This window comes from Cynocephalus volans, chromosome 3 (genome assembly GCF_027409185.1).
Source record: "Cynocephalus volans isolate mCynVol1 chromosome 3, mCynVol1.pri, whole genome shotgun sequence".
NCBI lineage: Eukaryota > Metazoa > Chordata > Mammalia > Dermoptera > Cynocephalidae > Cynocephalus > Cynocephalus volans.
In genome coordinates, this window is record NC_084462.1 from 136,243,166 (window position 1) to 136,257,353 (window position 14,188).

Here is a 14,188-nt window from a genome sequence, read left to right on the forward strand (position 1 = left end):
AGGGCAGGCAGAGTTCTAAGTCTTTGGAGTTGGATTTTCTGACCCAAGGTCATCACAGCTGTAGGTGGTAGCTGTGGGGAGCCAAAACAGTTTTGGAAGTTTGTGTCTTCCTAGGAATTTGTCCATTTCATGTAGGTTATCTAATTTGCTGGCACAGAATTATGTGCCATATTATTCCTTATAATCCTTTAGAATTATAAGGAATCCTTAGAATTATTCCTTATAATCCTTTTTATTTCTGTAAGGTTGCCAGTAATGTCTCCTCTTTTATTCTTGACTTTAGTATAATTGGAGTCTTTTTTTTTTTTTTTTGGTCAGTCTAACTAAAGGTTTCTGAATTTTGTGAATCTTTTCAAATAACCATAATAATAGATACATAGAGATCTTCCTCATTCTGTTTTACAACTACATAGTACTCCATCATACAGGTAATACCTGTAGTTTATCAACCAGTCTCTTATTAGTGAACATTTGGGTAGTTTCCTGTTTCAAGTAATGCTGCCATGAATAGCCTTGGGCATGCTTCCATTTGCATTGTTTGCTTATATTTTTGGAATACAGTCCTAGAAGCAGGCTTGCTGGATTTAAAGGATAAAGACATATGTAATTTTGACAGATACTGCCACATTCTCTCTTCTTCACTGCATTCCACCAGCAGTATGAGAACATCGATTACCTACAGCCTGGCCAATAAAGTATGTTGTCAAATTCCAGATTTTTGACCATCAAGAAGTGACATCTTAATGTAATTTCACATTTTATGAGGAAGCTTGAGCATGTTTTCATACAGTTAAGAGCCATTTGCATTTCCTTTTCCGGGAATTGGGTATTAATATTTTTAGCCCATTTTTCTGTAAGATGGCTGAACTCTTTTTTTAAAAAAAATTTTAGAATACATTTATATATTAGAGATACTTCATCTGTGATATAAGTTGCAAACGTTTTCTCTCAGTTTGTCTTGTTTTTTTGCCATGATTTATTTTTGGGTTGATATAATATCGGTTTTTTCCTTATTGCTTCTAGATCAAGTAGTAGTCAAGATACTTTTCTCTATTCCCAAGTTGCAGAAGAATTCAAACTCTCACCACCCCCTTTTAAAAATCCCTAGTAATTATATGGTTTCTAACATTTAAATGTGATCCAACTTAAATTTATTCTAGTGTGAGGAATAGTCCCAATTTTTTTTTATATGCCTATCTAGTTATTCCAATGCTACTTGTTAAAAAGTCGATCTTTCTCTATTTTCAGTACATGTAAAACAGCATTATTAATAACATAGTTATATTTTACTGATTGCATATCCCCAAATTTGCCATTAAAAAAAATCTAAATAGATTCTAGGCTGCCAAAATAAAACTCTGCTTCCCTTCTCATCACTGACAATATAGATGATAATCAAAACTTCAGACTTAAAGGTGGAATCTCTTTATTTCCCACAGTCTAGAAGTTCCTTTTTCACAGCAGACATTCAAATAACGGTCACAGAAACATTTTTTAAGCTTCCTTGCTATCTTTTCAAATGTTCGGTTCTAATAAATATGAGTATATGCCAGAAAGAACGTATTTTAAGATATCTAATATTTTCTGCCCACTTATTCGTTTTTATGGTTGTGTAGTTTTTATGTCTTATTATATGATTAATAATTAGGAAGTGGTATATGTGTTCCTCTCTGAATTTACCAAAAAAAAAAAAAAAAAAGGTTCATTTAGACTAGTGGTTCCCAAGCATGGGCAATTTTGTACTCCAGGGGACACTAGGCAATGTCTAGAGACATTTTTGGTTGTCACAACTAAGAGCATCTAGTGAGAAGAGGCCAGAGACATCATCAAACATCTTACAATGTACAGGTCAGCCCAAACAACAAAAAATTGTCTGGTCAAAATGTCAATATCGATGAGGCTGAGAAACCCTGATTTTGAGATATAAACTCAGAAGCCCTATATTTGCTTAAAATGCAGTTTTCTTCTAAAGTAAACTTTCACAATCCTCTACTCCACAGGATCACCATCATAATTCTCAAATGTTCACATACTCATTAGGCAAACAGGTAAGCTTATTGAATCACTTGGAGTAGTTACTGGAATGACACTTTTTAAAAAGGAAAGAAAAAGAAGAAAGGAAAGAAAAAACAAACGAAGATAGCGGGGAGGAGTAGTGGCGGAAAGAGAGGAAAAAAAATGGGTATATTGTGGCTACATCCCCAAATTTGCCTTAGTAAAAATGGTAAAACCTATTTCTTAAATATATAGGTCTTGACTACATGAGAAACACTGAAACCAAAGGGGATGAAGGAAATGAGAAAAAGGAATAATTTAAAAATATTATACTATAGCTCAGACTATGACCTATCACTGTGCTGCTATAATGCCATGCATAAAAATCATGACTTCAATCCTGTTATAAGCTTATTCAACTTCCATTTTCTCCTGCTAGGCAATGAATATTTAGTTCATATTTTTAAAAGGTAAGGAAGAGATTAATAGCATTTGAGAATTAATGTCCAATTAAGGATGATTAAATAGTTTGAAAAAATAGGTCTTCATAATACTTCTCAATTAGAAAATCAACTGACGAACTAATTGGTTTTAAGAAGATATATGTGTGATATCTATCACATATGCACTATATATATACTTGACTGTTTGAGCCACCTTGGATTCACTCATCCTACTTGCAGTAATAGCTCTTGATTCTTATTTGTGGCTCTACCTCTCCCTATGGTTATGATGAACTCAACTTCTCCATGATTTTAGGGTGGGAACTGACAAGCTGGGTCACCCAGACCCTGCACAGTCACATGTATGGATTCAGGAAGTTGGATGCAGCACCATCAGTCACTGAAATGCATACACTAGCTGGGACTTCTGGAAAAAATGACTTATTTTTTCTTCTGGAATTAGAACACAAGATGATATAGAGCACATCTAGAACTAAAGGAGATGTCCAAGAATAGTTCCAAAATGAAGGATGGTAGAGCAGATAGAAACTGGATTCTGTATTCTGATGACATGTTTGGCAATAGACTAAACTCCTAGACTCCTCAGTTTTATGAGTTACTAAATCTTCCTTTTGGCTTATGTCTTTCTCCTTCACCTATACCCAAAGAAATCAAAGTGATACCATCTCATTTATTAATGGCTCCAGAAAGAATATGCCAGTAAACCTAGTTCTCAGGTTCCCATACATCCAAGCAGAAGATTCACGGGAAGAAATGTACAACTCATCATAAAATAAAACTGGAATCAAAGGGAAGAGATTCCTGTAATTTGAGCTATGGATATTGAATAGGATTAGGGTGGCCTGGCAGTATCAAAGATTTTTTTTTTTAAGTTGAACTGTACTTCTACTTTAATCCATCAGCTGGCATTAAGAGATGTTACAGTAAAAAGTGAAACAAAACTCAACATTCTATTATTATGGAGATGTTGATGAAGACATCAATCGTGGTACCAATCAGATAAACTGAGCTTCTCAACAGCAAACTAATTTATTCTCATTACATCCTAAATCTGTAACTGATCAGACTTTCCTTTATACTGCCTGCTAGCTAAGAACCAAATTTGTGTTGGAATCCTAAACCCTAATATTCCCTTTTAACATAGTCCTTAACATTTTTGAAACACACAAATACACACACAGACTCCAATAACATCTTAAAGAGTTTTTAGAATAAAGCTGAGTATATGTAAATTAATTAGATAAGTAACCTGCCTGGTGTGTTGGTAAAGTATCCACTGTTTTCTGTGTAAAATTTAGAGTTTACTTTCTTCTGGTAGCAATTAATTGGACAGGTTAAGCTGCTACCTGGCAGTTTAAACAATTCTTAGCCTTTTCAGAGTTGTTCAATTTTGCAGTAGTTTCAGTTTCTGAAGTTCGAAGAATGAGATGAAAACTTAAAACTAGATCTTTTTCTTGTTTTCAATCTTAGATAATTGTAAATTAGCTTAATATATTAGGATAAAAATAGGCTTTCTTAATCCTTCTCTTCTCCATACTGTGGGGAGAAAAAATCAAACATCATCATCATCTAGATAATTACTCAAAATTTGGTCCCAAAACTTGATCTATAACTTAAAAGATATCAGAATATTTGGCATTGGACAAACATGCAGTGGAATGATGAAACTCTGTTAATATCTCTTATGCTCTGGACAAAGTTTAGATTCTAGACTAGATGTAGGATGTATTTATCAAAGAACTTACATGGCAGTATTTTTGATAATTCTTCCTTGGTCCATTTTCTGCCCAATGCCATGCACAACAAATACAATATGGGTAGTTTGTGATGGCTTATCTTCTAATGTGGCTTCTTCTACATAACCTCTATGAAGTCTGGTCCCACTACTTGATGCTGCAGAAAAATTATAATTCTAAGTTTACTACTTGTGCTGAGAAATAGCATTTTCATAATATTTAAGGAAAAATGTTTAAAATGTTTAAGGAAGTAAAAGGAATATTAAGAAAACATTTCAGTGGGGATAGAGGAAATAAAATTTATAAGATGATGTTTACTGATCGGCTCTGATGGAGCGTGAACTGGGTGTAACACCAAAGCTAAAAAACATAAGGAAAAAGAAAAAGGAAGGAAGGAAAAACTGAATACATAATAATTTAAAACTCGTATATAAAAAAATAACAGGAAGCAAATATAAAAGATGAATGGAATACTGGGAAAGTTAGGCAAAATATGACACACAATAAGCTAATTAACTAAGTATAACAAAGAGAGAATTTACTAATTAAAAAGTAAAAAGACAATCATTCCAATAGCAAAATGGGCTACAGATAAGACACAGTAATTCACAAAATAAATACAACCGATTAATAGACATATAAAAAGATATTCAAGCACAACTGTTATAAAAAAAATTAAAATTAAAAACTGAGACAGTTAAATTTTATCAGACAAAATTTTTTTAAACATTTATTTTTAGATAACGCTCTCACATCTTCCCCAAGAACCACTTTTTTCTTTCTATTAATCAAACTCCTTTAAAGAGTTGTCTTTTCTCACTGTCTCTACTTAAGCTTCAACCCATGCCAGTCTGCCTTCTGCCCCATCAATCCATCTAAGTCACCAATGACCTTCATATCACTAAATCCAATGAAAAATCTTCAGTCATCACCTTCTTTAATACTATATTTCAATTGCCACATTTTACTTTCACTGCCTCAGGTTTGACTGCTTTTGTGGTTTTAGAAGTATAAAAGGTAATTTTTAACCTTTTCATCAAATCCTTCTAAATATATAATTATTCATTGATGAATACATGTCAACTCAATCAACTTGATAAAAGTTTCATTTAACAGGGTCACTGAATTTAATACATATTTAAAATATACTAAAACCAGAATCTGAACAGTCTATTTTGTAAAAAAAAAAAAAAGAGAAAAAGCCAGATTCCCCAAATTTTGACAAACTATAGTAATATTCAACAATCACCTTTAGAAAATCCCAGTTTTTGAGTAACTGTTCTTGCAATTTTAGATGTTGTTGCGTCACTGTAAAGATATACTTCATCCACACTGTGCCAGTCCACATGGTTTCGACTCAACTTGAAGCTATGAATAGCTGTTGCAAAAAGGAAAAACTAATATGAAGGTCTCTAAAACAAACTTCATTTGTGTGAAAAACTGTAATAGGCAGATAACTGAATCAATATCTAACAATTCAGTTATGTAACTCATTACAATCAAAAACTATCTCATTAAAAAATATATGTGAAGCAAGTAATAGATGGGCCTTCTTTTAATAAATAATTAACCATGCTACAGGGAATGGCAACTGGCTAAAACAGCATGGAGTAACTGGCTTAACTAACATAATTATAACCTCTAATGCATAGTTAAGATGCGTTTTGATTATTAAAGAACTACTTTCCCAGGTGATGTGACTGTTCCTTAGGTCTAAGGGATGTATACCTATTTGAAAGTCCTAAACAGCTTTGACACAGAAATTTTAGTTCCATTTCTTCTGTTGATTACTAAAAATATCAAAAGATCTGTAAAAATTTCACTCAGCAAAGGACAAAACAAGGCTCGGAGGGAAAAAAAAAAATCTATCTTTAAACTGGGAAGAGAATAATCTATTAGAATATAAGATAGTTTTGGAGAGGATAGCACTGGATATTGCATCATAGCAGAAATCTAAAGTTGAAAGATGTTTTAATAACAAAAAATTAAAGAAATGTTTTCTGCCATAATGTTCACATCAGTATACATACTGCATTTCTGTAACTGGGGGTATGCTCAATGAAAATGAGATCTATTAAAGAAAAAAATCCAAACCTATGAACTCCAGGAATTCATAAACTCTGTGAAGCAGGAACTGTGTCTTGATCATTTTTGTTTCCCTAGCACCAAATTCAGTGCTCTAGCAAAGTTCCTGGCACACATCACAAATTCAGTAATGTTTGCGGAAGCAATGAATTGAGAAAAATGACATAATATATCCCCCAATTCATTATTTGATAATTCTTAAGGCCTTAAACCTTTCCTCTATATCTCTGGTATACAGGTAAGAAAAATTCACATGCCCGTCTTCAGAAAACCAGTCACCTTCACATCACTATGCCTATTTTCTTAATATCCTTTTAAGGCAAAATATTATTCCCTATTTTATGTATAAAGATACAGAGGCATAAAGAGATTAAGTGACTTGCCACAAAGCTAGTTACTGGCAGAGTCTAACTCTTCTGATTTAAAAATGGGTTGAACATAGCCTCAAGCCAAATACAAAGATATAGCTCTGGTCAAGATCCAAGATCACAAGAAATTTTTATGAAAATCTATTCCCTACTAAAATGCACAGTACACTACAAGAAAATGTACTTCTTAGTTATGTCACAAATCCAATTTCAAAAATTTATGAAAAATCAGTTTACATTTTACTTACCTGCCAGGATACATTACTAACACGGAGACGGGCATTACTTAAGACGAAGATTCAATTAATATAATAAACTTTAATAATATCTTCAGTTCCAAAGAAAACAATGTACAAGGTCCGCTTTTTAAATAAAAGAACTTGTCATAAATTTAAAAAAAAATCATTTACAAGGGTTTCACAATTTACTTTTCTAATTCTATATCTGGTCCAAGTCACTATTTTAAGCCTTTTGATCTAATGTTTTTAAGCCACATTTTTGTTAAAATAGTTTTGAGCAACATATGCTTAAAACACTGAAACTACGAGATCGAGATATTTAAAGAATTATGCTAAGATGGTAAAATTTGTTCCTCTTTAAGTCGTCCACACATTATCTTAATATTGGCAAACATGCCGTTACTGAACTATACAGTTTACAAATGTTTATACACACATATATCAAGGTAAAACTAAGCAAAATAGCACAACGGACTTTAAACACTAATAAGCTTTAAGCACAACTGAATTGTATAAGCCGGGAACGTAACTACACGGAGAAACAGACTACAGTTACTGTACCTTGGGAACGCTTGCGCTTAAGACCTGCGGCATCTGTACTCTCCTTATATCCTCTCCATTTGAACAGAGAAGGGAGGGAGAAGGGAGGGAGGTGGTGGACAACTAAGAAAGCAAAAACACTCAGCTTCAAAGTAAATTTTAAATGAGGTTTGCCAGTTTGCCTTTTTGTTGTTGTATTTACTTTAAAAAATGAGTTGCATTTGACAAACATTATTCTAAATGCTTTATTTGTATAACTTCTAATTAAAAATCAGCAAAGTAAAACATTAATGTTTATCAAATACATACTCTACTTTTACTGAAAGAAAAAAGGCAAATGATATTTAAGTTTATTAGTTAAAGTAAACTATGTGATTACCACATTTAATGTCTTTGCATAGACAGAATAAAAAAACAGAACATGGCCCTTTTGAATGCTTAAGAGATTTATAAACTCCATCTTTGCAATGCTAAGGTTATTTACTCTCACCAAATTTGTGACTCTGACAGAGCCGATAGCTGATATACAAATTGAGAATGCAATAAGTAACATTTCAAATATCTAATGCAGCTTTCCTAAGATACCACAGTATACATTCCACTCGATGCTTTCCATTACTGAAGTATGATAGAATCTTCCCTCAGAAACAAAATATTTTTTCACAACTCTGTTGAAGTTGTTAAAAGGCTTTTAAAAATGCAACTTTTACTAAAAAACAAAAATCAAATTGGAAGCTTTACTTTTAACTGTCCTTTTTGAAAAGATTTATTAGTGATAAAATAATGAAAAAAACGTCATTAGTAAAAATGTATGCTGTGACATCTTGTAAGCATGAAAAAGACAACACAAAGTAAAGCCAGGCATAGACTTAATATTTGGCAAATCAGTAGATAACCTTAAAGTCAACATTTTCCCTGTCAAATTTTGCTAGTTATATTTCAATACATTTCTTTATATTTTAAGTAAGCAACTATTTAAAAGACCACTTGAAATTAAACCTTACGAATCAGTTTCTACCAGTTCAATTAATAAATCACAAAACCTTATGGTTTAGTTCAAATTTATGCACTAATATACTTGATTTTCATTCTCACTCCCCTCTACACTAATGTGACATTTAAAGGTTAAATACTGCTGAAATACAAAAATACTTAATTCCTGTTGAATAATACTAGAAATACAACAAATCTGTAGCATATACAGCAGAAATATATGTAAAGATTTGTGTTTTCAAGGCTCTTCATAACTATACCTACATGTAATTAGATGTCTATAAAAACTATAGACTAGGACTGAAAGCTGGGTTGTTACATCAGGATTATAAAAACATTTCAATGTCACAGAGAGGTGGAAAATGAAAATTGAAGCAATTTTCTTCACTGAAACGTTTCTTCTTTCATGCGCCTTCTGGTCAGTTATTGAGGAGAAGATGCACCTCTTAGATCAGGAACAGTTTAAACAAAAAATTCATTAGGAAAAAGATGCTAACATATCAAAGTGGTTCAAATTGACATAGACTTGAGACTTTACTACTCAAAGTAACAAAAACTAGATTTTGTAAATCTAGCAGTAAAACTCACATGAACCAATTTCATATTCCAAAAGAGAACTAATGGGAAACATATGGACCATCTGACTACATTTTAAAATGATGCAAACACTTTCAGAAAGCTAGTCAGGATACAAAAATGAAGGCTTTCCTTTCTAAAAGAATGGTATAATTTAAGGATTAAAAAAAAGACAAACACCCCAATATACAGAATAGAGAAAAAAAGTTTCTTCACCCCCAAAACAGAAACATATTTATCTAAAACATTTTCACAAAATTAAACAGACAGGATTCTTTATCTTCCTTTCAAATTTAATTATTTTTACTTGAAAGTCATTTGCTTTATTTATTACACATCCTGTAGCATAGACAGCTTAACTTTTTTTCAACACAAAGCATAGAATTAGGAATATAACCACAAGTACAGTAGAGGAAAAAAAGGATTTACTGTTTACTATCAATCCAAACAGGGATCACCATTAAGTGAAATTCAAGTGCTAGAAAGCTCTATTTAATTTTTATTTTTTTAAAAAATAAAGTTTTAGTTAGGAATTCTTATGTACTATTAGAAAAGTATGCATAAGCTCAAAAACACAACTGAAAATGCAACTATATTATACAATAACATTTAATAAAAATGTTCTTTTACTTAATAAACTCTTACACAGCAACAAAAAAGATTTGCAATACTAAAATTACTTTCAATAAATTTCCTTACTAATTAATCTCTTAAAGAAATTCTCTTCAAAATAAAATGAATAAAAGAAAAAAAGAAAAAAAAAAAAAAACCCCCAAAGCAAAAAAAGAACCAAAAAAAAAAAAAAAAGAAAAAGAAAAAAGAAATTGTCTTCATTATATAATTCTGAAAGCAATTGAGTATCACCGAAGGATGTTGCTGACAACATACTAATCTCTAGAATAGAAAAACTCAATAACTTTTCCCTTTATAAAACCTGGCAACGAGGAAAACTCCAACCCCGAGAAAGCAGTCTTGCACATCTCAAATCCCACCAAGAAAACTCCTGGCAATCTTTCTTATACCTCAAAGAAATTAAGTGAAATAAATTTATAAAAATTAAATAATAACTAAAAGCTAGAAGGTGGGAATCTTCTTAGTCACCAAAGAGAGAAGAAAAGGAAATCTGGTTAGAAAGGTTAGCAGCATACACCTCCACCCTGCCCCATGCTTTTTACTGACTTTTGAAATGCTATATTCATAGTATAGGATATTCTTATCCAGCACCAGTAACAGGAACACTTTATCCACCGAGCTGTTAAAGGGGGTAAATCCTTACAGAGCCACCAACATCTGTGCTGCCACAACACCCCAAATTAGCTTGAACAGTAAAAACCCTGTTTTTTACTTTCAACCTGTGACTTTATTGATAGTGTGACTCTTGTACATAGCATGTAGTCAGGTCTTAATGTTTTTATCAAATCTGTCAATCCCTGCCTTTTAATTGAAGTGTTCACTTATATTTACTGTAGTTATTGATTTGGGTAAATTTAGGATTACCATTTTTCCATTTATTTTTCTCTTTGTCTCACCTGTTTTTGTTTCTCTCTTCCTCTTTTCCTGGTTTCTTTTGGGTTAATTAAATATTTTTTAGTATTTCATTCTAATTCCTCTACTGGCATTTTAAAAAAAAACTTTTTATTTTGTAATAATCTTAGACTTAAAAGAAACTAGCAAAAATAGCACAGGGAATTGCCATATATCCTTCACCCAGCTTCCCCTAATGTTAGCACCTTGCGTAACTATAGTATAATTATCAAAACTAAGAAATTAATATTGGTACAATACCATCAACTAATATATAGACTTTATTCAGATCTCTTAGTTTTTCCACTAATATCTTTTCCTGTTTTAGAATCCAATCTAGGGTACCACACATTGTATTTTGTTATCATGTCTCTTTAGTCTCCTCTAATTTGTGACAAATTCCTCAATCTTTCCTTGTCTTTCATGATCTTGACACTTTTGAAGAGTACTGGACAGCTATTTTGTAGAATGGCTCTTAATCTGAGTTTGTCTGATGTTTCCTTACTGTTGAATTGAGGTTATACATTTTTTTCGCCAGAGTGATGTGCAGCACTAACCCATTTAGCTCAATCATTTCTACTGGTTACTGCATGTGCTGGGAAAAATAAATTGTAAAATTAGTGAAACACTAATCTAGTACTAGATTTAAGTATCTACCAAATTACTTATTTGAAGGCTTGATTTTATTTGTATGATTCATCTCAAGTGAAACAATAGACTTTCCTTTGTTAGGCTGCTAGATAAACATTTCCTAGCCGAGGGGGTGGGTGTGAAGAGAATCAATCTTCATTCTAACTCTCAGAGAGAACGAAATTTGGTTTAAAGTATCTAAATCACAAAAAGTGATGATATTTTTGAGGGTTATCTTTATTTGCATGCTAAAAAGAGTTATACTAAACTTTCATCACCCTCTTTAATTCAATGCTCATTTTGAAATTAGGAAAATTAACAAAGAGGAAAATATTAAATATATGCAAGCTATCTGTGGCAACAGCTACACTAACCAGACAAGGTCAGGAAAAAAAAAATATTTTATTTTAACATCCCTGAAGGCAAGAATTCAGTTTAGTTTCTTTGAAATTCCCTAGAGCACTTAATAAAAGTCCCTAAATATAGTATTTTAAAATGTTTTTAATTAAGTGGATTTTTTTCAGAAAGCCTTATTTGAATAACTGCTGCACTGTGATCACCTCCTCTCTTTACTTCAAGTATCTTTTCAGAATATATAATATTCACTGTCTACTATGTTATATTGTATTTATTCTTCTGTAACTGGTCTCATTTGTTGGTTTTGTCTTCTCTAGTGGGTTTAGAACTTCTTGAGGGTAGAAACTGTATCTATTTCTTTCACAGAAGTGCCTAGCACAATACTATCCACACATGGAAGCATTCAAAATCTCCTGATGATATGAAGAGTTAAGGCTTTATCATCTATATGTGTGAAAATTTAGGTGGAAAAGACATATTGCTCCCTCAAATTTATGAAATATACAATTTCAGAAGTTTAGAAATAAAAGCAAAATAATCAAAAGGTTATAATAATTTTATCTTTGTAGATATGGTAAGTTTGAGGTATTTTCCCCCAAACAGTGACTTTCCGGACAGCAAATGTTCTTTCCTTAAGACCAGTTACAATTTTCCAAGATACAACAAAATTTCCCACACTATTCAAAGTCAAATGTTACATCTTAACATATAAATGTATGTTTAATACTTAATAACAAATAAAATGACTAAAAATTATACAACAGTATATATACTGAATTGAATTTATAATCTTTGCTAATAATAAAACATGCTGAATCTTTATCTATGTGCTGCAGTACATTTTAAAAAATCAATTTTTTCTTCTAATGAACCTCAAGGAATAATTTTTGAAAGATTACAATGTAAAAGTGTTTTAACAGTTTAACATTCTTCTATTACTAATGAACATTTTACCACTCATTGTATAAGATAACAAAATTACTATAATAACCTTAATCGAAACTCTAGAATTGACACACATACATACTCAAAGACATACTAAAAAAAAATCTATTCACACAAATAAACCATGTTCTCATATCAGACACTTAAATTTGGGCACTCTGAAGAAAGCTGCAGTGTCCTGCTAACATTAAGGAAGGGAGTAGAAGTAAAAAGTACATGTGAAATTCTAATTTTTATTGTAATAGAAACAAGATTCCAAATAGGTGGGATCTAGAGATGAAATGTTTAGACCTGATGACTAACCTCCAAAGTATGAATCAGCAAATGGAAAAGATGTTTTGAACACAGTATGAGAAAAGGAAACAATCAACTTATATTTTTCATAATAATCTTTTTTCTCCCCCAAGCTCTTGGATTTTTTTCGTGCATTAATAATAAGAATTTTGCATGGCTAAACTGTGTTTGTTAAGGTAAACTACCATTTTTGAGGCATAAGACCTAAGGAGAATTAATAGAAGGGAAAAACCCCTAGAACTCAGCCTTCTCCAATAGCAATGAAACTATTTTATGATAAAAAGTCTGTCCTTCAAATACTATGAAGAAAGCTTTTGAGATTATTCTGGTAGTAGAGATGAGAGGTTATAAAATATTTCAGTAGCTAACATAAGATCACAGATACATAAAATGTGCTATTTTTGCTATAACTAGGACAAAGTATTGTTTCTATAGCAAGCTGCTACTATAGCTACAGCTCTGACACTGAACTTTTCTTTATATATTGATATGTAAAGAACCTTTATTTTGAAATTTACAGTGAAATAAAGACATATTTGACTCTACAGAATAGGAAAATGAGATAATATATTTAAAATTCCTAAACATATTTAAATTCCTATTATCTGGGACATAATAGACAACTATTATTATAAAAATTTGTTAGATTTAATTGCCAATTTATTCAGAAATCACAACTTCTCTCAGTTATGTAGACTTTTAATCAACTAGATATGAAAGATATTTTAATTTGGAATAAAACGAAACTATATAGTTTCCCTGCTATAAAGTTTCCCTATATACAAATGTGTATGTGTATATATATGTTCAGATAGGTAAGAGAGCAAAGGATGGAAGAGAGAAAAACGTGGGATGTTACTAACAATAATAAGAAAAAAATCATCAGTGAATTTAAAGCTTATTGTCTTGCCATTAACTATTATAAATAATTACTTCCAACCACATAATTCATTTTTCAAAGCTGCATTCTGTGCATTATGTTATCAATATTGAATTTATCTGCTTTAGAGATGTTTTATGAAAGGAATAAAAAAAAAAATCACTTAATTTGTATTTTAATTCACTAAATTCAGTAGGGCTTGCCAAGAAACCTCCCAAATAAAGGCAAGCATGGATGAAGAAATGCTTTCAGGGAAAAAAAAATTTAGAGAAAGTGACAAATTCTAATCTACCTGTACAGTTATACTCACCAGAATAGTTGATCCCACTGCCTGCAGTAAATGGAACAATAGAAGTATTTTTAACTTTACCACATATTTTGAAGTTAACTCAAGATTCAGACACATAATGAAAACATGGCACTCTTGGCTATTACATAATATTTTTAACTATTGCAAACATATCCAAATGCTGAATAAGAAAATGTGAGAAAAGGCAATTTTAATTTTCACCCTACCTTGTGTACAAACTCTACTTCATAAGAAGTTATGTAAATAAAACTT

The 14,188-nt window shown here is 31.5% G+C and overlaps 1 protein-coding gene across 3 annotated transcripts in view; it reads right to left on the bottom strand.

Moving 5' to 3' along the window:
• DDHD1 (DDHD domain containing 1) overlaps positions 1 to 14,188 on the bottom strand; it is an 81,042-nt gene that overhangs the window by 38,785 nt on the left and 28,069 nt on the right. For 2 of the 3 annotated variants that reach the window (XM_063090695.1, XM_063090694.1), the window contains exons 3-4: positions 5,445 to 5,573; positions 4,205 to 4,352 (exon numbers count right to left, since the gene is read on the bottom strand). In XM_063090695.1, the coding sequence (XP_062946765.1) occupies positions 4,205 to 4,352; positions 5,445 to 5,573 (277 nt within the window). Of the gene's footprint in view, positions 1 to 4,204; positions 4,353 to 5,444; positions 5,574 to 7,448; positions 7,551 to 14,188 lie in introns of all 3 variants that reach the window. The other variant, XM_063090693.1, reaches the window with a different exon arrangement.